At 44.1% G+C, this 25,622-nt stretch overlaps 1 protein-coding gene across 6 annotated transcripts in view; it reads right to left on the minus strand.

Moving 5' to 3' along the window:
* The window catches only part of ZNF462 (zinc finger protein 462), a 90,063-nt gene that overhangs the window by 29,725 nt on the left and 34,716 nt on the right, over window positions 1-25,622 (minus strand). For 2 of the 6 annotated variants that reach the window (XM_032095116.1, XM_032095115.1), the window contains exons 2-7: window positions 21,443-21,693; window positions 15,328-20,840; window positions 14,298-14,462; window positions 12,543-12,817; window positions 9,378-9,496; window positions 5,020-5,211 (exon numbers count right to left, since the gene is read on the minus strand). In XM_032095116.1, coding sequence (XP_031951007.1) covers window positions 5,020-5,211; window positions 9,378-9,496; window positions 12,543-12,817; window positions 14,298-14,462; window positions 15,328-20,840; window positions 21,443-21,662 — 6,484 coding nt within the window. In that variant the 5' untranslated portion in view covers window positions 21,663-21,693. The remainder of the gene's footprint in view (window positions 1-5,019; window positions 5,212-9,377; window positions 9,497-12,542; window positions 12,818-14,297; window positions 14,463-15,327; window positions 20,841-21,442; window positions 21,694-25,622) is intronic. The other 4 variants (XM_032095117.1, XM_032095121.1, XM_032095118.1 and 1 more) reach the window with 4 other exon arrangements.

Genomic DNA, 25,622 nt, shown 5'->3' on the forward strand with positions numbered 1-25,622 from the left:
TGTATTTATATTTCAGTCTCTAGATGAGGCAAAGTCATTTTCCACTGGCAAAGGCTAAAGTTCAGGAAAAAAAAACTGGAACGGGGCACTGGATGTTTCACTTAGCAGTTTTCAATGCATTTGCTGCTGCAAGTAATTAAATTTAATGAAGATGTTGACATACCATGTATTGGAAGACTCAAGAAATCTTCTAGTTCTGACCTTACGTGTGTTTTGTGATGTGTATTGGTATTAATGACAGATCCGGTTTGGTTTGCACAACAGTGAAAAGAGTAATTATTCAGCTTCAAGGGTACACAGGAAGTGTTGTGGCTTTCTATAGATCAAGAACTGGTGACCAGTAAAAACAAATGGCCTTATACCACAGCAGCACGACTGAGGAGACATTAGAAACCACACCCAGGTCTGTTCAGCCTTGCACTTTGCTGTTTTATTTTGACAATTCTGTATTCCTAAACAGTAAAATTTTAAAAAACCATAATTTTGAATTACTGCACACAGTCATGATACAAAGAAATTTATGAGGCTCCAAATCTGCCAGCCATATGAGTAAAGAGCAGTGCTTTTCTCTACAACGTGGTTAGGCCAATGGGGTCATTTTCAAAAAATAAAGGGCTACTCCAAAAATCAGTAATAGCACCCAGGGCAATTTAGGGCAGGTATTTCACACGCTCTCAAGAAGTCTCTGCTGTGGGTGAAGTCATAATGTGAAACTCTTTATCAATCCATTGAGTCACTCTACAGACTTCATGACAAGGGGTTGAGCTCGTGAGTCTCTCCAGTTTGTGAGAGGGAGGCAGTTCACCACCTCCACAGCCTCTGAACACGAGCACACAGTTGTAACACCAGCAGTGTCTATGGACAAGTGCTTTCCCCTCAGCTGATGATCCCTTTGCACACAACTCCTGCTGCTGTTTGTGTTTTGTCACGTTCAGCCACACAATCTTTGTGTCCCTGCCTCGCCTGCAGCTCTTCCCTATGGAAAGAGAAGGGAGCCTTCCAGTGTGGCGCCTTGGCAATGCATGTGGTGGGATTCCATTGCCTTGCACTGAACAGGAGCAGAGCTGGGAACACTTACCTGTGACACACAGAGCCCCACAGGATGACACCACCACCAAAAAACCCAAAAAACCCATTCTGGCCAGAGATCAACATGAACGCAAGCTCTTACTCTCACAAAGGCTGAAAGAACGTGGAAGCAGGTCTTGTGAAGAGAGTCATCCAGCCCTCCTAGCAGTTCGTAGCATTTAAATTTACAATTAACTTTTGCTGTGCAAGTTCTCCAAACTGTTAAGCAACATTTTGGTGTAAAACACAAATAAGTAAACTCAAGCAAACAAGCCAAACACACTTGCAAATATATAGGAAATCCCCACCACTTCCTTCTTGCAAGACAAAAAATACCAGTGAACTATCAGGAGAGCAAAAGAACATTTTACCACAATGGCAACCTCATCATGTTAACAAGAGCTGGACACTACAAACTACTCAGTGCTCCTACACTTTGAAAAGCAGAAAAATAGCACTCGTGACCAACATTATCTGGGTTGTTTTTTTTTTTTTGTGACTGTTCGTAAGTAAAACACCCACAAATCAAAATATTATTACCCCACAGTGCCCAAAAAAACCCCTCTGAGTGCTTTGCCTCTGGTTAGAATAGCATTCAGTGAAAACAGGTTCTTTATATACCAAAATATTGCCCAGCAGGCAAAGAGGGGTACGATACAAAAGGCAGGATCTTTGAATGATGTATCTTTAAAAAAAGCCTTCTCTGCTGACTCACTGAGAGTGACACAATCACCTTCTTACACTACTGCCCTGAGAGAAGCACACACGCCTCTGAATCACTGTTATTAACTGGACTGAAGAGGTTTTTATGCTTTCTAATGACAACTGTCACTACCAGAATTGTCACTACAGTTGGCAAGGATAGGTCTACCCAAAACGTTCAGCACCTACTCCATTTTAGCTTCAGTTCCATGAAAAAAGTCTATCAAGCACCCCAAAACACCTCTGGGATGTACAGCTGAGTGCTTCAGGTAAGTCTGCTGCTACCAACACAGAACTGAAAGAGACAAGCCACAGAAATCTAAATACATTCACTTCTTTTAATGAATGGATCAATCTAAAAGAACAAAAGGAATGTTCTAAGAAAGGCCCGTCAGGGAACAATTTTTTCCGGGAAAAGAAGCATCACAGAAATTCCACTGGGCTGCTGTCCCAGAGCAGTTCTATTCAGACATGCACTCTGCTATTACAGCTCAGTACCCTTCTTTCTCCCTCTTCTACATTTTTACAGAGCTCCACAATTGACAAGATGAGTTCTGCTAGCTCCCCAAATACCCGCAAGCCACCCTGCCATATTTCCTATTCCAACCACAATACTCATTCACAGACAGGAACAGCTCCTCTCTGCAACCATTTCAATCACACAAGCCTGCTGCACACCTATCAACTCACAAAACAAGTTCCCTAACAACAGGATACAACCTTTTGTCTGTCTCTCACCTCAGCCCTTGTTCAGTGCTGCATCCCAGGTGAAATGACTCGATTCACGGTTCACACTGCAGGTTACTTTATACACACCCACAGACAAAATCCAGCTACACCACACCATGTGAGCCCTTCCTAATACTCCAGCTGGACATAATAGTGCCTGCACAATAATTTCTTATTATTGGGACCAGTATTTTATCTAGCCTTGCACCTATTTTATCTATCACCTGCAACTCACAAGCCTGGGCCAGAGGCAATGGTTTACGGCCTTCTAAAACAAAAAAAAAACCATTAAATGGTGTGAGAGCGGCCACCATTAACCTGATCTGCAGCCAACAGTATAATGTCAAAAAATTACTTAAAGCAGGTTATTCCTTCCTCAAGCAATGCTGAAAATGCTAACATGATTATTATAACACCTGTACTTGTCTGACCAGCTCCCCAGTGGGTGGCTTCTATTCTTGTCAAAGTGACTTAACCATTAACCCCATTTAAAGATGATCTAGCTAATTGGGACAAATTTGGCCTTGGTCTCAGGCTGTAGTGCGCAGTGCAAACCTAGGTAACAGAAGTCAACCCAATGAAATGCTTTTGTTAATAGAGTCATCATTTTATCTATTTTTAAGAGGAGTTCTTAAAGGCTGAAAAATTATCCTCTACAGGATCTGCAGTTGAATTTTAACTCCACTAATCATGAGTTTGAGGTCCCAGAATAAGCAAAATAATAATAAAAAAAAAGTAACTGAACCATCCTTCTCAAAACTGAGTTTTGTCCTTCTGTATCTCTCCACACACCACTGCTAGCAAAAGACTGCTAACACACAGGAAAGGCTAGGACAGCCACTGAAAATTATTCTGCACTTCTTAAGTCAGTAACAGAACATTTTATTTAAAAGGCAGTAAAAAAAAAAAAACAGTGGAACACACCTCAAGATGTACTCAGCTTGTTGGATTAGTTTAAGCAAGCATTAGCAAAAAAACTCAGTAATTTCACTCTTCCAGACAACCCACTGACAAAAAGTTGTCTGGGAGCAGCTGGTCAAAATCTTTTGTTAAGATTCTGATTCTGACCCAAAAAGTGACTTGCTAAATCACAAAAATATTTTGCATGTCTTTTTTTTTTCTTCAATAAAGTATTTCTATGCTAATTACTTATTTCTTTCAATTCCTTTCAGCCATTTTCTGAGCTTCTTTTTCTTGCACTCTTTCTCATTTCACTTCTGGGTTTTTTTGTTGTTGGTTTTTTGGTGGTTTTTTTTTTCTTTCTGGTGAGAAAGAAAAGGAAGCTAGGACACCAAAAATGCTACAAAATGATTACTGATAGTGATTACCTCCCATCCTTAGTTCACCAGTATTCCAAGCAAAACAACAAATAACAAAATTCTTGCTGTTTAGCAGCTAGAACCACTCAAGCTTTTGGAAAAAGAAGTATTTTCCCCTCTTCTAACACTCCTTCCATACATTCCAGTTCTCTGAACATCTGCAAACATTCTCCTTCCATGTCAATGAAACTCATCCAGGAATTAAAGCTGTTTTGTTTTGGCTTTTTTCCACGGAAGAGCTCTTTTCTTAACTGGTAGGAAGTGACACCCAAAGATGCCTCATAAGCTACTGCTTAAAAAGCCTTAAAGCTTGCTGTGATACCACACAACACCTCTTCTATTTCTCTGTTTAAACAGTGTCCCCTCCCTCTGCTGCTGTCCAAGAGTCTTCTTCCCCAGCCCTCCAGCACAAGGGGATTAACAGCTTTCAAAGGAAGCACTGAAATGAAAACAGTGCTCAGGTTCTCCTTCCTGCAGCTGAATATCTGAAGGTACTTTTGGTGCCCTCTGTAGCCAGGACAACAACAATAACTACCCTTACTACTATTACAGGTTCACATTTTAAGCTTAATCATGTAGTTTAACTGAAGTGCCCTACTAACAAGATTAGGTATTAGGAAAAAAATTGTTCCCTGTGAGGGTGGGGAGGCCCTGGCACAGGGTGCCCAGAGAAGCTGTGGCTGCCCCTGGATCCCTGGAAGTGTCCAAAGCCAGGCTGGACATTGGGGCTTGGAGCAACACCTGGGATAGTGGAAGGTGTCCCTGCCTGTGGGAGAGGGGTGAAACAAGATGATCTTCACATTCCCCTTCCAACCCAAACCACTCTATGATTCTACGAATGCAACGGAAAATCAGCAGCACGGATGGAATTTGAAGATCCCTTCCCCACCGGCTATCAACAGAAACTATGAAAATCTTCTACAATGTAAATATCTGCTAACAAAGCCAGCAGTGACATATTCCAAAGTCACCTGGTGCAGTGAAGGAACAAATTAATGTGGAATGAACCAGTGAGGCCCTCAAGCAGATCACTTCCTACAACACCACGTTTACTCTTGGTTTTGATGCAACTTCTGGGTTTCCTCTTAATGGTCAAATGAAGATGCTTTAGGTGCAAAGCTGCCTGCTGCAATTTTGTTTGCAATAAAAATATTAAGCGGCACCTTAGACAATTAAATTCTTGCTCTGAGGCACCTCTTACCATTAGAGTCCTCCACTTCTTCAGCAGGAGTGTGGTTCTTGGAGGTGTGGTGGGCGTGTGAGGCTGCAAGGTTGACAATGCGGGGTCTTGGTAGTGTCAGTGCTTTCCCATGCACTTTCAAGGAGTGCTCTTTCAGCTGGCTGATTGTCATGGTGGAAAATGAGCAGGAGGAACATTTGTAGGCATGTTCACCTGGGTGAGCGAAATACAGGCAAGTCATCAGCTCACAAAAGAAACAAAATGGGGCCCTCACACTTCTCTTACTGAACTTGGCAGTAAAATTCCCATGGACTCTTCAGCGAAAGAATGATCCCAAAGAAAACAAGCTATGCATGTCTCCTTGCTGGAGCAGTCTGGAGCCTGTGGGTGTAGACACCTGCTTTGGACCAAAGCATCACTTTCTGACAACTGCAGATCCTTGCACAGCAGCTGAAGTCAAAAAAACAGAGACCAGACTCTTAGCATGCCTGTGTTGCATGGTATGGGAAGAAAACAGACTCTGGGATGAAAATGGAGTCACTTAACCACGGCACTTCCAAATTTCTTTGGGAGCACAGCAACTAGAGATGGTGAAGTCACTTGTTTCTGCATGCAGCACATCCAGCGTCATTATTAATGAAGCAAGAAGGACACTACAAAACTTTTAACAAAGGGCCCTCCACAGAAAAATAAGAAAGAAAAAAAAAATTTAAAAAAACCCCCGCCAGTGTGGTGTAATTACATTTGGGAAAGGTCACAGTTTTCCTTGTGAAAAACCTGCCATTAGGCAGCAGTAATCTTCACAAAAGTGGCAACCAAGTCAAGGTTGTGAACACAGCAAGGCCAAGTACAAAGGGTGTACCTACGAGGCTGTGTGGAAGTGTGTTATGAAAAAGCACTAAAAGGAGTGAAAGAACAGAAGTAATGCACAGTAGTGGATTTAATTCTGAACACATTCCAAGCCATAGAGACAGCAAACAAAGGGAAACAAATCTTGATACAAGATTTGTTTTGCATGGAGGCATGGAGGCAATTGGAACACAAAGTGAAACTGTCCCAACACAAACAATGTGATATTATATACAGGTGCCAAGTTATTGTTTTGGAAGTGCCACTTCCATGTACAAGAGTAACACTGGCCACATATGAGTCATACATAAAGTGCCAAAACTAATATAGGAGTGAAATATTCATGAACAGGAACAGAAGAACGAGAGTTCTGGTAATGAACGAAGCAGAAAATGTTTTCCACCTCTCAACAAATCCAGCAAAGAAGGTTCTCAAGCAGCATGGTTTCCCACACCAGAAATAAGTGAACCAAAAGAGAATATGAAAACACACGTGTTGCAGCCAATCAGAGTAAGCACACCTGAAAGGATTAGCAACCATCCTCCACAAAACTCCCACCCCTGTCTTCCAGAAAAACCACACTAATTGTCAGGACAAAATACAAGCTCTTAGAACGCCCTTTTTTGGTGCACCTGAAAAAGAACAGATCACTCAGAGTCTGAAGTGGTGAAACAAAAAACTGTCCTGCGTGTTTTTTTCAAGTGACATTCCTCACCTGTGCATTGTGTGAGCCACATATTTCCTTTTTACAAACAGAAGTAGAACATTTCTTGAGTAGCACGCACAACGAGTTGTTCAATGGAACATAAAAATTTGTGGACAAAAGATATTCCAAGGTTACGAGATACCAGTGGGATACAGATAGAGACCTTCATGGCTTTGTCAGTGTAAGAGATTCCTGGATGACAACATGCACCAACCAACCATTAACTTAAAAACACCACAAGACATTAAAGCAAATAAAGGATGATTACATACCAAGCAGCCTAGACACACTAATAAATATGCTCACTATTCATTTCAAATGGACATCAAATCATGAAAGGATGTGCCTGATTGCAGAGGAAAAGCAACAGTTTGGCTCAACAGAAGTCTTCTGCACTTTTTTTGACTGCTAGTTTTGCATCTGACAAAGTAATCACATTAATACACATACAAATAAATAAATAAATGCAAGGATTTATGTAGTGGGTCTCAACACTTGATATGTACTCAAAGCATTATGTTCCAGATTACGCAGAAACTGAACAGGCCCAATGCTCTTCTCCTGCAGTCACCCATTTCTGCATTTCCAGAGTAATTACTAATTAAGAAATTGGTAACAAGGATCCCTCAAAAACACAAGCAAAAAAAAAACAACCCCAAAAAAAAACCCCAAAAAAACAAAAAAGAAAACAACAGGTGAAAAAGTTCAAATGCAAACAACAAAGAGCCCGTTTAGAGAAACTGTAAACTGTTCTGCTCCACGCCAAAGGAGATGGCACAACTGGATGAAAAACAAATGCCAGAAACACTGGTACCAGCTGTCACACAAGAACAGATTTTGTAGTTCACTGAATTTTGATCCATGCCCAGAAAATGAGGGAGAGAGGCAGACTGAGTAAAACACTTCAGGATTCAGGATTTTACAGACTTTTATAAGACCTCCAGGAGACTTCAGGAAAAATTCGGGAGGACTGAAGTTTTAAATTCTAAATAAACGGATAATGAGATGATTGACAATTGACAAAAAAATGGCAACATGAGAGAGTTTCAGAGAACCACCATGTTACTGAAAAACTGGGGAGTCTGAGGAAGTCAGACATTTGTTCAGTAATACATACTTCTGAATGACTGACTCAAAACATACTAAAGCAAAGGTCTGACTGAAAAACATACAAGCAACTTTTCTGTGACGTGACCATTCATTTGGTAGATATGGGACTGAGGCAGAAACACATCTGTAAGCCTTTGGAAACCCTATTACCCAAGTCATTGTGCGAGCACTATCTAGGCAACCATGAAATTGTGTTCTTGTACAATGCAAAACACGGCCCTTCAAGGGGTGTCCATCCACTAAACCAAGTTCAGAAGCATGAATTCCTAATAAATAAATCAATGAACTACATGAAGAGAAGTGTGAAGTAAATATTAGCTGCACGGCAACTTTGGGTCTAAAAATCTGGCAGGTTCAAGCAGGAAGCCCAGCTGTGTAATAGCATAAAGAAAACATTACTTTGTGGTTGGTGAAAATAAAGAACCATGGCTCCTCCGTACAGGATGTGGGATTCTGTGACCTGGAACTGCTGTATACAGTTGGATTTCCTAGAAGGGACAGAATGCCATGGTCCCATAGAATGGGAAGGTGGCAAAAGTTGAGCTAATCTGTTTTATCCATCCAAGTACAGAAACTGGCACAAGCTCTGTGAAATCCAAAAAAAATACAGGAAACAAAGTACACAAGACCATCAATCCCTCCTATACTTCTGTAGATGACAAATGCCTTTGGATCAATGGCAACAGTTAATTTTTAGTTTGTTTTTTTTTTTTAATCAGCAGACAGCTAGAAATTTCTTATGCCTTTTCCCCCCATTTTTCCACCTTCCTCCTCCACCACAGCCAGAGTATATGACTTTAAGCAAGCAAAAAATAGAAAAAGGAACATTCTTGTAGTCCTTTTTGTCAGAAACTCCTGTTCAAGGAGTTCCTAGTCAAAAGTTTTTAACAACTGGGCTGGTTTTCAGGTTCTCAGACTGGTCACTATTCTATTATTTGCATCAGAGTGCATGTTTGGATTGCAAACCAAAGGATAACCTTTCAATTCAGGATGCATGACGGTGCCAAGAGTCTACAGCCGAGGAATAAAGATGAGGAAATCCTGAGTCTCATTTTTTAATGATCAACGGTGCAACAATCTCAGGTGACCTACTCTGTGTGACACATCACCTTCCCAGTTCCAGTTCCTCAGAAGCATGTCTGCTTGCTTGCTTGCATGGATTCCATACTGAAATACAGAGATTTGCAGATTTCCATGTTTGGTAATGCAATTCTGACATTCTCAGTCTGTTGCACACAGACCTGACTCCCAAAGTTTGCAGTGTTTGGTTATAACATGAAAACCAGCATAAGACTCTACCAAAACCAAGGTGCAGTTCACAGTCTTTTTCCCAGAGTCACCTAAAGCACAAACATAAATACAAAGAGCAGAGCAAAGTTCACTGCCAATTTTGTTATGGCGTCTAAGTGATGAAATCCACTTGGAGAAAAGCAGAAATAAGGAAAAAAAAATACCACTAATATAAAAGAAAAGAGAAGAAAGAAGTTCTTGAAGTACCCATCATTTTAAATCCCTGCCCTTCCCATTACCCAAACACCCACTTATCCCAACAGGTTTCACTGGCTGGCAAGCCACGACTGTGGCCTTTGGAAAAAAATCTTACCCAGTTCTGGTGACAAAACACGTGGTTCAACCCAGCATCTGTGATCAGCCACAAGAACAACACGGGCCATTTCAGCTGCCAGGCTGCAAGACTCAGAGAGGAAAAACTTACCAGCGTGAGCCTTGAGGATATGGGTTTTCAGGCGGCTGTTGTAGGAGGACTTGAAGGGGCACAGTTTGCAGCGGAACGGCTTGTGGTGTCCATGGTGGGTCTGCATGTGGCGGTCCAGGCTTGAAAAGAGACAGAAAGGGAGACAAGAAAAGAGTCAACCATTTCAGCCGTCCCTTCAGAGGCAAACCAAAGCACTTTATAGCAACAACAGAACAAGTAAGGATTCTTTCTCATACTCTCTCTTCAACAAACTCAACACATCTGCTTAAACAACAAAGTCAAACCTAGTGTGATGGAAAGGAGCAGAGCTGACACCAGTTCTGTTCATACAGAGAGCAAGCCACCTAAATAAACTTACAGGGCAAGATTAGTATAAACTAAGTTATGCATGACCCAGAAAGAAGAAATATGAAACAGGCAAGAAATTATTTTCTTGTGAAATGATCATTATACAGTTTTTCCCCTGCCAAACGTTTTTGTGAAAATATGTCCCCTCTTGTCCTGTTGATCAAGGATTAAAAAAAAATTAAAAAAAATATATATTTTTTTTGTTGACCAGCTTTACTGAGGAAGCCTTCTTTTGGTTACTGCAGCAAAAGCAGATTAGAGATCCTGCTCTGGGGAGGGTGCCAGCAGGGTACAGTTGATGAGTTCCAGGATTAAAAGGCAGCAGAGTTTCAGAAGCAGCAGTGTAGGAGATTCTACATGAAGCTCAGCAGGAGGAGAAGGGGTGGCAAAGACCAGCCTCTACTTTCTTCAGGGAAAATGGAAGTACCAACAGCCTGAATACAGCGAAGTGATCAAACACTGCTCTCTCCGCAATTTGCTGTAGCAGCTCAGTAAAGTTTGGAGGACGAAAAAAGGATGTTTCCCACATTTTCTAACATAAGATCAAATTCATTCTAACTGAGTGAATCCTGCAGAGCTCTGCAGTTCCTACACTGTGGCTGACAGGCATGAATTCACTGTCTCTGGGCGGCAGGCAAGTAGTCTGAGCCCAAGCTGTAAACATTTCCAGTGCAGCCTCTACTTTGGACACATTTCTGCTTTGTGATCTCGTCTTAGCTTGAGTCATCTCACACACACACGGTGATGGAACAACAACAGGGCAGAGACCCTGCAGGAGTTGCAACTTGCCAAAACTGCCCTCCATCCCCCACTTAGTTCTGGATGTATTTCGGGCATAGTTCTTTTTATTTGTCCCAAATTGTCCTGCTCTTTTATGGAATATCAACATGTAGCTCAAGTAGCAGTTGCTCCAGCCCTGTCACGCTACACAAGATTTCACGTGATCTTTAGTCCCACACTGACAAGAGCCTGAGCCAGAAAATCCCTGTTTACGAGAGCTAACACTGAAGCCTGTGTATTCAAACATCTGATAACAGCAAAAAAAAAAAAAAAAATAGAAAACGAACTTTATCTCCTCTCAGGGTCACTTCATACAATATAACTTTAGCAGAAATCCAGGATGGGGATTCTGGCAAGACAAAATGCACAGGTTTCCTAGAGAAATGGGGGAAAAATTCTCCTAAATGAGTAAGGCTTTGAATGCCTGCAGTGAGTACTTCACAGAACAAAACTTGTTTTAAATAGCCTCCAGGGAATGAGATTACTTAACAATTAAAGCAGGCTGCCAAAAAGGTATGTAATACGTATTAAGCTATTATAAATATATACCTTAAGGTACTCTACATGGCAATAATTAAAACTATATTCACAACCACATACTTTGCCAGCTGCACTCTTCCAAAAGGAGGTTTTAAAGTTTCGTTCAGATTCAGGCTGTTTAAACATTTGGTTTGGTTTCTTTCACAGACTTAATCTCCCAGGAGAATAATTACATCAGAAACAAAAATAAAAGAAGAAGCAAACAACTTCAACAACAGAAACCACACCTATTATCAAGTTAGGTGATGAGCTCTTCCCTGCCATCCACCACTTTTTGATTTACCCATCCTGCAACTTCTGGGACATGACTTATCCTCTGCAGGAAACAGAGTAACTAGGCACCAAACCCAACAAAAGTCTGATTGTTGAAGCAAGTTTACTGGGCAAACAGCAAGTCCGGCAGGGGCTCTCCTCACTGTCAGCCTTCCCAAAGCAGTACACATCCTTCCCCTAAATCCCTTTCCTACTCTGGGCTGCTCAAGCCCGTGGACCTTCCCAACAAGGCAGACCAAACTGTGGCATCAATTTGCAGTGCTGTGACACCACCAGAAACCTTCCTTTTTAACACAAGGAACTAAAAAAATGCCTTCTCTTCCACATGCATTTGATTGCAAAGTGGTGACGTCATCACCAAATTTAAGAGAGAGTGCTGTGAATGCCTACATCAAATGAGTACCTGGATCTGTCTTCTTTTGTTAAAAGAGTGAATAAGCAGCTCTCTCCCCAGACATTAAGAGAAAACACAGACCTGTGAATCAGGTGCAGGATGCCAAAATATAAAATATATCACAAACCCCATTTTGGGGGAGGGGGACACACATTTTTACAATTAAAATAATTTCTAAAACTAACAAACTTAAAACTAAGTCAAAGCTCAGGGAAACAAATTATAAGAAATGTGACTATTAATGATCAACATGTATCAGACAAGGAAGCAGGGTGAAGGAGTCATTCCTATACCACACTGGTATGAATTTGAAATATTTGTAGACTGAAACTGCATGCCATAATTAAGAAAAAAAAATCTGATCTAAGATAAATTTATGGCACTGTTTTAACAAGAGAAATGAAAACTCAACCCACAAAGAGCTGTAGTAATTACAAACAAGGTAAGTTACATGCAGCAGAAGTTTCTTAAATATGAAAGATTAACTAGGAAAATACTTCTTGGTTTGTTAAGCCTCATGCATTTGACAAGGGTGCCTAAAGTAGTGGGCTGCACTGTTTGCCTACTGAAATAATTCTTATTCTTTGGCCTGCATGCCTCTCCCCTACGTGCAAAAAGAGGGCTGACATGAATTCAAGAAAATACAAAGGTGAAATCTTATGAACAGCCAACCATAATGGCCAAGGATATTGTAGGTGGGAACTATGTAAATACCACAAGAAAAGTGTGGCTCAACATCAAGTCGAGCGAGCCCTTCTTCAGTGTCAGCCCACAAAACAGCACTGCTAGCAGGTGATTTTTAGGAAACAAAAGTAAAAGCCACAACTTACTTGTGCCTGAAAGCAGAGACAAAGGAGCAATACTGGCAGCTGTACTTGTCTTCCCGGGTAAACATGGCCAGAGCCAAGTGACTCCTCTCGTGGGATCGCAGACCCTGCATAGACATCAAAACCCGGTCACACTGGCTGCAGTGGTAGCCCCCAGGCCTGGCTTCATCTTCCAGGGATGCTCCATATTCAGCTTCTGTAAATTCCACAATGCCAGGGTCTTTGGCTCCCTCAAAACCCTCCATCAAAGTTGTGTTTGAAGGATCTTCAGCTTCCTGCTAAAAAACACATACCCCCCCAGAGCCATCAATTCTCTCTCCCTTCTGCCCCTCGGTCTTTCCCCTGTGTTCATCAGAATGTCCAGGTTTCCCACTGCATTATTTCTCTAAATATATCCCTACACAAACTCCACATCAATGGCTTTCTGAAATAAAAAATATAAAAAAATTATCTATTCTTGGGAGGGAAAAACATAATTATATCTATTATATACATGCATGCATATGTCAAAAAAAAAAATCTCACTCCTTGATCAAGATAAATGACAGTTTATTTTGCTCTGGCTGACTGTAGCTACCCTGCAACTAATATAGTTGTCTACTCCACAGTAGGTTTTGTCCATCAGTGTCGAACTCTAAAGAAAGAAGCCGGTACACTAAGCCCCTAGAAACCTCTTCAAAAATATAGAGCAAACAGAAAAAGTCTTTTTTATTTTCAACTCTCTTTCATAACTTTCCTTTCTCTTTTCTAACCAGAACATGCATTTGTGCAGCTACTTAAATACCCTGTAAGAGCACATTCTTTAGACCGTGGCTCTCAGCTTTTGTTCCCTGATGCAAGATTTCTATTTACCCAAAAGAAAGCACTGACCCTACATAAGCATGACTTGAGAAGCGAGGAGAAGAGGGAAAGGACTCTTAAGAGGGAAGCATCTGAATCTGTCAGGAGTACCAGATAAGAAGGTAAAGAAAGGTCAGTGGTAGGGCAATGAAAGCTCTCTCAGGTGGTGCGAGTTAGGCTGTGGAGGACACGGCTTCCCCATAAAAAGCAGATTATGTCACCAAAAAAGCCCTGTCAGTCAGGCAGCAGGAGTCTCTGACAAGAGCTAGTTCCCATAGCCTTGGTGCACTTTCACTTCCCCTGCCAATAAATATCCTGGAAATCAGACTTTGGGACATCGCCTGTCCTTGGAGATGTCATAGGAGGCACCTCTTTCCACAGGGAGAAAGGAACAACACGTTTGCACCTCATCACCTGAAGGGGATCGCTGGCTCAGCTGGCCACTGACTGTTTTGTTTGGAGCCAGCGTGCAAGTTCCAACGTGGAAAGGTGCACACTTCCTCTTCTTAAAAAAAAAAATTAAAAAAAAATATATATATAAAAGGAAAATTAACAGCTCTTTTTGAGCTTAACTAAGCAGAAACGTAGCCCAGAAAGTAGCTGAGAGAAAGTTCCCCGCTCATAAACCAAGTCTTTCGGTCATCAACGACATCAACTCCTTTGTGGCTGAGAAGAAATGAGAATTTAAAGAGTCTTCGTGCCCCTGGATCAAGAGTGAAAAAAAGTTAAAACATCTTGAAATGAACCAAACACACTTCAGAAACTTAATGTTAGATTAAAACATCATGCTGAACCGGAATGTCCAGTTCAAAACCCATTCAACTTCACAAGAGCCCTCCACAGGTTATCAACAAGGCCTTTATTTTACACAATGCGAGTAGTTTCAGTCACTTTCAGTCACCTTTAAGGAAGTCTTACCTTTACTGTGGCTGACACAGAAGAGACATTCCCGTATTGGACATGCTTGCGGAGGTGATTACAGATGGCTCGAAGTGTTGGATGGACTTCCACGCAAAATTTGCATTTGTAGCCAACCACCTTCCTCTCCTTGAGTTTTGAAACGTCTTCCAAGTGTCCAAAAGCCTGTTTGAGCACACAAGCATAAATCAATGAAGCAGGTTTTGTCACATCGTTCTTAGGAGCACAGACCAGACTTCAGACCTGACGTTATACTTGATGTCCAGTTCTGCAGAACTGCAAGGTCAATTCCTGTTGACATCATTAATTCCTACCAAGTGGACGAGACATCTGTGCAGAAAAACCCTTCAGTTCATGGTTAACAGCGGTCCTCTAGAAGACCATTCCACTTTAGCCTGAACTGTGCCTTCTCCTCCATGACCCCATGACCTCCCCAACATCTGTGCAAAGCTTTTCCTGCGCAAGTGTATTTCTCAAACTGAAGCAGAAGGAACGAGGAAAGCGGGCAAGAAATTGAGCAACAATTTGGTCCTCTAAGGCACTTGCCCAAAGCTTCTGTCACCAGACAGGTTTATGTCATGCTCATACTGAGTGCTCAATGAGAAAAAGGACTGAGAGAGAGAAGGTTGAGAAGCAAACTGATATGTTATTCAGAGGGACATGGAAGAAGAGGATGGGACATTTTGTAGAGAATCTGCGACACAGTACATGGCAGCCTTGCCACAAAAGAACAAGCGACTGTCAGACACAGATGGCCCTCCAGAAGCGTGGGAGGGAGGAAAGAAGATAAAGAAAATACTGAATGAAGCAGTAGGAAGGAACAAGATTTCCTACAGAACCTAGGGAGATGTGGGGATGGATGAAGAATTAAAGCAGAATGTGTAATTGACTTATGGAACTCACTGGCACTCTGAGTCATCCATTAGCCTGTGGTCATTTGGCTGTCAAAGAGAACATGCAAGTGGGTATTGGTGGGGTCCCCAGCGGGGAGCAGGGGGCAGAGAAAGAGACCAGACACACAAATCCTTACCCTCTCTTGTTTGAAATCTGCAAAAGCACCATCTGCATATTTCTGCTTGCTCAAAAGCTGCTTCCTCCTCTCCTGACGTTTAGCACGCTTCTGGAATTCCTCATTGTGACCATTCAAGTGTGCAGTCAGCTCTGCCGTGCTATGCAGTTTTGTATCACAGTGCTTGCACTGGTAGACAGGGCTCTGAGAGCGGGTGCCGCTTCCAAGTATGGAAAAGTCCCTCTTCAAATCCTTGCTGTGGTGGTCAGTGTAATGCATGCACAGCAGCTCTGCCGTGCTGAAGGACAGCTTGAAACATTTAATGCACCTGAAGGGAAGCCACTCGATTTCCTGAGCCTCAGCCTCCACCTCAGGCTTTTCGAAGTCGTTCCTCTCCTCGGCTGGAGCTGGTTTTTCATGCTCATCAGCGTACACGGCAGTGAAGTATCCCCCCAGCTTGCTGGCGTGCTGTTTCTTAGGGAAGACACCAGGGTGACGCTTCATGTAGTGGGAAACGATGCCCTTCTTGCTGAAGGACTGGAAGGAGCAGAGCGAGCACTTCTTCTTCTCTACAGCCCTCCTCAGCTCCTCACTTAGCTGAGGAGTGTCATCCTTGGGAGGAGATGGAATGATCACTTTATTGGGTTTGTCGCTTACCGTCCTGGAGGCTGCCAGGCAGTGAGTGTAGTAAGCATCAATGTCATGTCTTTTCTGGTAGTGTGCTGCAAGCCCTTTGCGGATGGGGTTGGTGTAGGAACATAGAGCACACTTGAAGAGGTTGTTCTTGCCCTCTGGCTGTGCCCGGACATTGTTATGTTTGATGCGGTAGTGCCTGGCTATCCCCTTCCGGGTGGAGCAGAAATATTTGCAGAGCTGACACCGGAAAACTGTGTGAGACACTAAGTGAGAACTGGAGAAATGAGGCGCTGGCATGGAGACCTCTCCAACATCCTCAGCAGCAATTTCTGGGGAGGCCTTGATTTCAGTCACCATGTCTGGCTCCACTGAGGCAGACACCTTTGGTGGCGACTGGGCAAAAACATCAAATTCAGGTTGATTGTGGTACTTCTCGTAGTGGATTTTCAGCTTCTCAAGGGTTCCGTGGGTGTAAGGGCAGAGTTTGCACCGGTAAGCACCATAGCCTTGCTTGAAAATCCTGCTTGTCTCTTCCACATCGTTCTGAGCAATATCAGTCGACTGCTCCACGTCATGCACGAAGTCTTCAGCAGTGACTTTTACTGATGGGTGCCGCTTCTGGTAGTGTGTGAGGACGCCATGAATACGTGTGTTAATGTATGGGCAGTGTCTGCACTTATAGACAGCCCCTGGGTTAATGTCTATGTCCTGAGCAAAGTCTGCTGCTTTCACTTTCATGCCAGGATGCTTTTTGCCATAATGTGTCAGGAGGCCATGCAGGTTGTTGTACTCAGACTGGCACACTGTGCACTGATACGGAGTGGAGGAGATGGCAGGATTTGCAGAAGCCAGCTGGACAGTTTTTTCATGGGAAAGGCTGGGATCCTCTGCACACTCGGCATCCTGATCCATCTGTGATGTTGCCATCTGGTCTTCAGAATCCATTCTGACCCCACCTTCATCAGGCTGTGGCATGGTTTTCTCAACAGAATCTTTCTCCTTAATGATATCTAGCAACACAGACTCATCTCCATTCATGGCCCAAGGGTGAAATGCTTGGTAGTGATTAGTAATATCCCAAATAGAAGATGCTTCAAAAATGCAGTCTCTGCATTTATAGGTCTTCATCTCTGTTGGCATCACTAGGGCAGGAGGGGAAGGATCAGGACCTGCCCAGAGTTTGGTTGCCATGTAGGTATAATCAACATAATGCTCGGGATGTCTCCTTTGGTAATGCACAAGCAAGCCACTTGGCTCAGTGTGTGAATAAATGCACCATTCACAGTGATAACCAGCTTCTATCAAGCCATCCAGAAACGCCCACCTCAGTATGGATGTGACCGTGGCCTTCAGATTCGGGTGGTCTTTCTTAATATGCTTCCTCAATGCATAGAAGTACGGGGACGTGTAGCTGCACTGCCTGCACTTGAGGGCTCTCAGCTTGGACTTGTCCCGCTCGGTGCCGGAGGTGTGGGCAGGCAGGCTGCCAGCTGACTTCTTCTGGCTGCGGTCACAAAGGCTCCTGATGGTGGCCGTGTGTTGCCGGATCACATCCGCGTTGGCTTTGAAGTCGCGATGCTTCTTCTGATAGTGGATGAGCACGCCCTTCACGGTCCGGTTCCCGTAATCACAGTGCTGGCAGAAGAACATTTCGTTCTCGGGAGGGTTCACGGAGGTCTCGGATCCGCCGCGGCCCAGCTGCTGCATGGACACCGGTGGCCTCTGCATGCCAGGTGGCAGCTCCCCTGCCCGCATCATGGCTGCGGTCGGGGGGGCCTGCCTGATGTACTTGGCCGTGACCTTGATCTCTGGGTGCCTCTTCTGGTAGTGGACAAGCACCCCCACCACAGAGCGGTTGCTGTAGGAACAGTGTTTGCAGTAGTAGAGCTCAGTAGAGAGGTCTGGGGGTGGTGGTGGGGGAGGTGGAGGCTGAGAAGCCAAGTTGGACAGTTTTGGGGAGATGGGAGCCCCCAGCTCAAACGACATTTGAGCGAGGGCAGAGCCCCTGTCGACAGAGACTACACGCATGGTCTTCTGGATTCTGAAATATGAGGCTTTCTCTTCGGGGTGCTTTTTCTGGTAGTGCACCAAAACTGAGTGCATGTTAGGGCTTGCAAATGAACACACATCACAGTCATAAACAACCACAGTGTTGACTGAAGGTTCCTTCTGATTTTCACATTCAGGACTGAAGCTCTTGGTGGCACTTTTGTTAAAACCAGCTGGCACACCAGCCCCGCGAGCCACGGGGGTGGAGGTTGCCATAGTTTTTGGAGCAGAATTCAAGATCTCTCTCAGTGTCTGAGACTCCGTGTTCAGCCCTTCTTGCTGCTCAACAACATAGCTTGAAAATATCATTGCATTGTTAATTTTCACTGTGGGATGCATTCTTTGGTAATGTGGCATCAGGCTTCTAACATTTGGGCTTGTGTAAGAGCAGAAGCGGCAGCGGTAGATCAGATCAGAATGATCAAAGTTCAGTACATTCATAGCTTCAGGATGATGCTCTCCATAATGCTGCTGCAGGTCTTCAAAGTTTGTGTAGTCAATGTAGCACTCAAGACAGCGGTACACTGCACTGTGATCATTGGGATCCAGGATGTACCTGAAGCTGAATTTTATGTAGGGATGCATACGCTGGTAGTGGGTGCTAACACTCCTGGCAGATTTGTTGCTGAAATCACAGTGTTTACAATAGTAAAGCCTGCCAGAGTCACTGAACTCCGAATTCTCATTGTTCTGGTCGGTACCGTACATGTTGGACTGGCTCCCCAGAACAGAGGCATTAGGGCTCTGATGGTCCTTCATGCTGACAGCAGAGTAATAGTCCTCCTCATCCTCGGACAAAGTAAGCTCAATCTCTGCCCCGTTGGTGGAATTGTAGTCATGCTGCATGCTCCTGAAGCTTGCCTCCTTCTGGGAATCATTAGCCTCTCTGCCCCACATTTGCTGGGGTGCGTAAGAACTGGAAACCTCTATCATTGGTTCAGTTTGCTCTTCTTCTCTGTCTAACTCCACCTCTATCTCTACCTCATTGTCCTCCTCCTCTTCCTCATCATCCTCCACATTAATCACAGCATCCTCCTGCTGTTTGTTTTGGTTGATCTTGCTCTGCAGGTTGCTCGCTATTTCATCAATTCTAGTTCTCTTTTTGACGGGAGAGAGATCTAAGGGGAAGTCATTTGAGACCTTCCTAGGAGCTTTTGCAACAAAGTTATTTTTAGATGAGAGCCCAAGGATGGAGGTCTGGCTCTTCTTCACCGTGCTGGCAGAGGGGTGAGCATCTGCCTCGCTCTCCTGTGGTGCGTTCGATGGCGGCCCATCGTATTTTGGCAAGTTGTCACAGAACGAATGCTTGTGCTGCTGATGAACTCTGAGGCCTTTCAAAGTGGTGGTGGAATAGTTGCACAACGTGCACTTGTATGGATGCTGTGAATGGGGCTGGGGTGATTGCTGCTGCGGCTGCTGCGGCTGCGGCTGAGGCTGTGGCTGCACAGGTTCCATCATCCCAGCTGACTTCCTGCCGTTGATATTCCCACTCTCAAAAGACACTGTGCTGTCGTTCAGGGACGAGGCAATGCTCTCAGCCTGGGAGTTCATGGTGTCCCAGTCAGATGTTGTTCCTGTGTGACACTGCTTGTGGGCACCAAGCTTCAGTGAGCTCTTGCAGGTGAAGGGGCACTCATCACACTTGTACACCGCCGTCTTCCCAGACAGGTGGATGTTCTCAATGTGACGGGAAATACTTCGGCGGTGCATCGTCAGGAAAGGGCAGAAAGGACACTGGAACCTGTTCATGTATCTTCTAAAGGGAATTCCCTTTGTTTCCAATAGTTTGTTGCCATCAGATCCCATCAGCTGCTCTGCAGACATTCCTGAGGTCTGGTGATCCATGGAGTTTAAGCCATTCTCACTGTCCATTTCATTTAGCTCTTCATCTGAGCTGGAGTCATTTAGCATACTGCTTGTTTCCAGGTCAGCAGAAGAATTCGTCATATCAGCAATTCCATAGCGGGATCTGTCAGACAAATTAACCATGCCCGAGTTGTGAGGTGACTTAGGCTTTATTTGAGGGTAAGACACAGAAGAAAACTTTGAAGATGTAGAAGAGTTGGGCCTGATAAGAGAATTGCCCATTGATCCCCTGAAGTTTGAGACATTAGCATTCGACATCTCACGTCCTGTTGTGTTCATGGAGATGTAATTCGAGTTTGGAGAGGCACTCTGGGCACTCTTACTCTGCAGCTCGGGTGCACTGGTTCCATCCTGCTGCTGCCTCAGGCTCGACAGTATTTTCACCATGCTGCGGTGCTTCTTCATCATGTGGTCACACCAGCGCTCCCTCCGAGGTGTCTGGTAGCTGCACCACTCACAGCAAAAGTTGCCCCTAGACTTGGTCAGGGGCTTGACCATCGACTCCAAAATGCTCCGCTCCACCACCTCTGCCGGCAGCTCCTTGCAGGGTTCCTGCACTGGCACAGAAGCAGACGATGATTCAGACACAGCAGCAGCAGCAGCAGCAGAAGAAGAAGGAGCTGAACTCTCTTTCAGGTTGTTTTTGTGATACATTTTCTGGTGCTTAATAATCCTTGCACGCCTGGGTGACTTGTAGGTGCAGAACTGGCAACTGAAAACTTTACCAAACCCTTCATGCATCATGATGTTGTAATTTAGGGAACTAGAAGCTGGTGGCCCCACTGAGCTCCCCCCAGCCTGTGCTCCATGAACCTTCCGTGTGTGCTCTATGAGGAGGTTTTTGGAACGGAAGTAACGCACACAGAACTTGCACTGGAAAAACTTGCTGGTTGGTTTAGGATTTGGAGCCATATGCTGCCCATAGAAAGTCTGGCTCTGGCTATAGTAACTTCCAGTCCCCATCTGACTTGTTGCATTTTGCCCTAAAATGAGAATTAAGGTGTATATGTAAATAAATAAAATAAAATAAAAAGGCTTTTCCTCCACCCACCCCGTATGCTTAAGAATGTAACCACATCCTGAACTGACAATAACCACTCCAGGATTCCCTCACTTACTTATGGTAATATCTACAGACCTGGCAATGGTCAGAAAAGTGACCACTGTGCATGTCTACATATAAATGACTGTGGTGTACAGTTTTGGGTGGATAATTACCAAAACTACCTTCTTGGGGGAAAAAATAAAACTAGTACACTAACAAAAGTTGAAAATTTTGAGGAGATTCATGGTAGTGAAGAACAACCATGAGAAGCTGAAAATGAAAAATCAGTATGCAGAACCCCATGAAAAGAAGCTGGGAAATAAAACCATCCTCCATGCTTACATTTGCAGGGGGAAAAAAAAAAAAAGCCATGGTCAGAACCAGTATGGCTGATGCTAGATACCTGCTTTGCTGACATAATGCAAATTTTTAAACCACATTAAAGGCAGAAACGAAAACATATTGAAATAAGACAAATGTAAAATAGGGGGTAAGAGCTCAGATCTCAGAGTTGAGACCAGTCTTGGAGTTGAGATTTACCTGCTATGTCATCTGCAATTGCGAATTCATCCTTTACAGAAGAAAATTCAACCTCAGTCTGGTTGCTAGCATTGAGGGAACCAGACCTTGGCTGGGTAGGACTCTCCTCAGAGACATCAGTTGGCTGCAGAAAAGCAGTGTGAACATCCTGAATGTGAGCTTTTAGGTCTTCGTAAGATGGAGCTCGAAAATCGCAGCCATCACACTGCAGGACCTCCATGGTTCAGGATGATCTTTTACATTAGAAAAATCTGCAAGAAACACAGGGGAAGGAAACAAGAAGAAAGATATGAGTTTACAGCAGTGCTTTTGGAACAAATCCTGGAAACACCAAGGTAACACCAAGCTTCTGATGACTCAGTCATTTGCAGAGATTCCACAAACACAGCAGCGTGAAACTCAACCTTTCCTTAACCTATTAAGAAGCGTCTACTCAGATCCACAAGAAGTCCTATCTGGTAGCTCACAAGCTGCTGACTCAACTCCACGAACAGTCGAATCTCTGACAAGTGACTACTGATCCAGTGGACTCTGTACTCTTGGCTTTTCCATTACATAGGGCTGTTATTCAGAACTTGGTCCTGTTCAAAGACCACAGCACATGTGAAGAGAAATGGCACATCACTCCCTGTCATGCACTGGAATTTACCAACAGAACACAGGAGCTTCTGCCTTCAGGAGACACACCCTAACCTTCCGGGAAGTTGACAACTCCTGCATCATTCACTACCATGCATCAAAAGCTTTCACAGGGAGAAATCTGCCTTCTTTCACAGCATCCTATCAGTCCTGATATTGGTGGAAAACCTAGACCTAACAGCAAGGTTAGATGCAGTGACACCAACCCAAGGCAGAATACTTTCCTCTGCTGTACTTCCACCAAGCTTTTAAGGGTACCTCCACTCTTGTTAAAATGTTTACAGTTTCATTTCAGTCTATTCTAGGGACAAGACCTTTGTGCCTTAGCAGTCTGTGAGATGGAGACAGCCAGAGGAAGAAAAGGACAGCAACGGGAATAACCATACCGAAAAAGTACAATGGAAACATGAGTTACAAAGACTCAAGAGCCATTATGACTTCCTTGATTTATCCAAAAACCCTGCATACCTTCAAGTATAAAGCAACATAAAATACAGTGAAGGATGGTGGTTCGGCTCGTGACAATTAATCCTGCGACAGAGGGCTGCACTGCCATGAAGGACAGGAGACACAAAGCACAAGCCAAACAAAAGACTTAGACCCTCCTACCCTGTGCAGTGCTTAGACACAAGAGCTACCTTCGTGTGCTAATACAGCAATTGCCTCTCTAGGCTTCTATGCATGTGCCGGAAAAGGATGACAAATCGAGCATTTCAGCAGCCCAAGACACAACAGCAGCCCAAAGCAATTTAAATTCCTTGCATCTGTTGTATGTGGAGTATGAAGGAAGCAACCTACCAAGTGAGGAGAAAGCTCCAAAACACTAAGGCACAGAAACAACAGAGGGTACTGCACCAGGATTTTAGATGAAAGAATGCTTCTTCTGATAGCCTGCTAAAATAAACTTCTAGCAAGTCAAATTCCGGACAGTCTGAGCACAGAGGCTCTCCACATATTTACCTGCATTACTTTGCAGGCTGCACCGTCTGCTTTCTCTCCCCCCACTCCTTCTCACCACCAATAAAGAAAATGAACGCTGCACCAGCTTCTTTTCAGCTAACAAAGTTACAATAATCGAGATACTCAAGCCTTTATGTGCAAGCACCAGACCAAATTGTGTGGAAGAGGTTGCTATCTGCTCTGGATCAAATTACAGCAGTCAGTGAAGCCCCACCCCACGTCTCCTTTAGCACAGTCCATTAGACCTGAAAACAAATTTTTCCATGGAGCAGACGACTCCTGCATTTAGAGCACTTCACAGAAAAGCAGATCATCCAGTTTTCACTACCCATCCCCCAAGCTTAGTCCTTTCATCTCAGCCAAACAAGCCACAGCTCTGCTGAATGTGTTTATCACACTTTCAAGAGATATGAGCCCCTGCGTCACTGAAGCTTTAAGACTCACTAAGCTGCCCTAGTCCTCTGAGCTTTGGGAGCAGCCATTTTAGCTCAGACAACTCCTGCACTCAGAGCCTCAGAGCTTCTTGCCTGTGCACAACATGGCCTCACTTAGCTTCAGCTCAAGCACACCAGCCTTTTTTTTTTCTCCTTTTTTTTTTTTTCCCTTTTTTAACTCCTCCTCCTTAGGTGATGCTTTAAAAATCACCATCCCCCAGAACACATCTCCCTTTCTCCTGCATGGCTTGCCTTCCAAATTGTGTCGCTGCTCTCCCCCTGCCCTCCTCAAAGCTGCACCTTCTCTCCTTCACCAGAGGCTTGGGTTTCCCCAAACCATCTCCTCAGGGTTGGGTTCCCCTGTCCCATGGATGACAAAACGTGACGGTTCGCTCCACAAACGCTGCATTCACAGCATCAGGACACTGGTCCAAGCTGTCCTACATGCAGAGGCGACACACCGCTGAGCCTCCCAGGAGCAGGAGGAGGAGGAGGAGGCGCGGGGGAGTGAGGGGGGACAGCAGGCGGGGAGCCTCCAGCCGGGCCTGTCCCTGGGGAGCTCTCCTGCTTGGCGCAGAAGACACACCACCCCACTCCCCTGCCAGATTCCAAAGTCTAATGACCTTTGTTAATCACCAGCCAGCCTGTCTGCATCAGCAAACCCTGCCAGCAGACACACCCTTCACACAAAGGCTGTAGCTATGCCTTTTAAGAGAGGTTCTCTGAAAGCTCCATTGTGTGGAAGAGATGAAAAACAACGCGCACACAAAAAAACCTCACTCTTCCCCCCCCTTCCCACAGCCCTCCCCCTTCTCAGACCCCCGAAAACTTCAGACCCTTTAGAAACATCACCGCAAAACGCTCTCAGCTCTGTCTCTTTTGGAAAACTTCAGGTCAGCTTACGAAATAGAAAACCAGAAGGGAGACCAACGCTGAGAATATGAAAAAAAGACAATCCTGGCAGCTTCAAGAGGTGAAAACCACCACCATGTTCATCTCCAGCACAGGCTGCTGCTTGGAGAATGCATCCTTAAGGATGCTGCTGTCTACACGAGCTTAAACCAACCTTTGTGTTGAGAGGTATCATTAATAGCTGGTGATTACAAAACTGGTGGAGACTCTCTAACGGGTTCCAGCTTGAATCTCAGCAAGGTCTGCCCCATAAAGGCAGCACCAAGTCCGAGAAGAGGTTAATCTTACTGCTTCCCGTGAGGAACAAACATCAGGTACAGCTGAGTGGACTTCAATGTGATATTTTCACCATGCATCACCCTGACAGTGGGATGAAGCATTCTGTAAGGAATTCTGCTCTACCATTTCCATGTTCTTCTTTAAAATCCTGTCATTGCACGAGGGCTAAAAACAGAAACTTCCAGTTGGAGCTCATATATCAAAAGAAACTGTAACACAATGTGCATCTTTCTTCCTTTTTTGTCCGCATGGGACGTGACACCGGGAGAGACCCACCTACCAACCAGCAAAGAGCGTTTTCAAGTGTCAATGGTAATACACTGGCAAGACACATTCCAAGCCAAGGAGACAAAGCAAGGTTCTCCCATCTCCATCATGGTCAGCTAAGGGAACACATTCCATAGCCATTTACATTTTCAGTAAGAAAATTTAGAGGGGAATGGAGGTGGAGTGAGACAGGAGTTACCAGATCTACTAACTCAACAGCAGAAGTGTGGGAAGAAAAACCCGAAGCAACCAAACAAAACCACCATTAAATGAATCCATAAATCCCACAAGCCCTTGAACATATTCACAAGCAATCTCTTGAGACCACATTGCCTATAAATAATATGTGATTTCTAAAATACTTTTACTAATGCAATGCTAACCTCACGAAACATTATTAAAATGCCATTGTCTGGCTAATTTGCATTTACAACCTCTTCTTAAATACATGGCCTTAATGCTTAAATATGGAGGTATTCTCATTTTTCTTATGAGCAAAAAGCTTTCAAAACATTGGGCAAAAGAGATTCTCAAAGCCACCATTTTAAAGACAAAAGGTGGTCTCAAATTGTCTTCAGCATCCTTCTCTACACTCATAAATGCCTGAGAACATCTGAGACACAGTTGCATTAGATTTCGAGGTTTTTAAAAATCCAAAACAAAAGATAATTGTGCTTGTTGAACAACAG

This window comes from Corvus moneduloides, chromosome Z (assembly GCF_009650955.1).
Source record: "Corvus moneduloides isolate bCorMon1 chromosome Z, bCorMon1.pri, whole genome shotgun sequence".
NCBI lineage: Eukaryota > Metazoa > Chordata > Aves > Passeriformes > Corvidae > Corvus > Corvus moneduloides.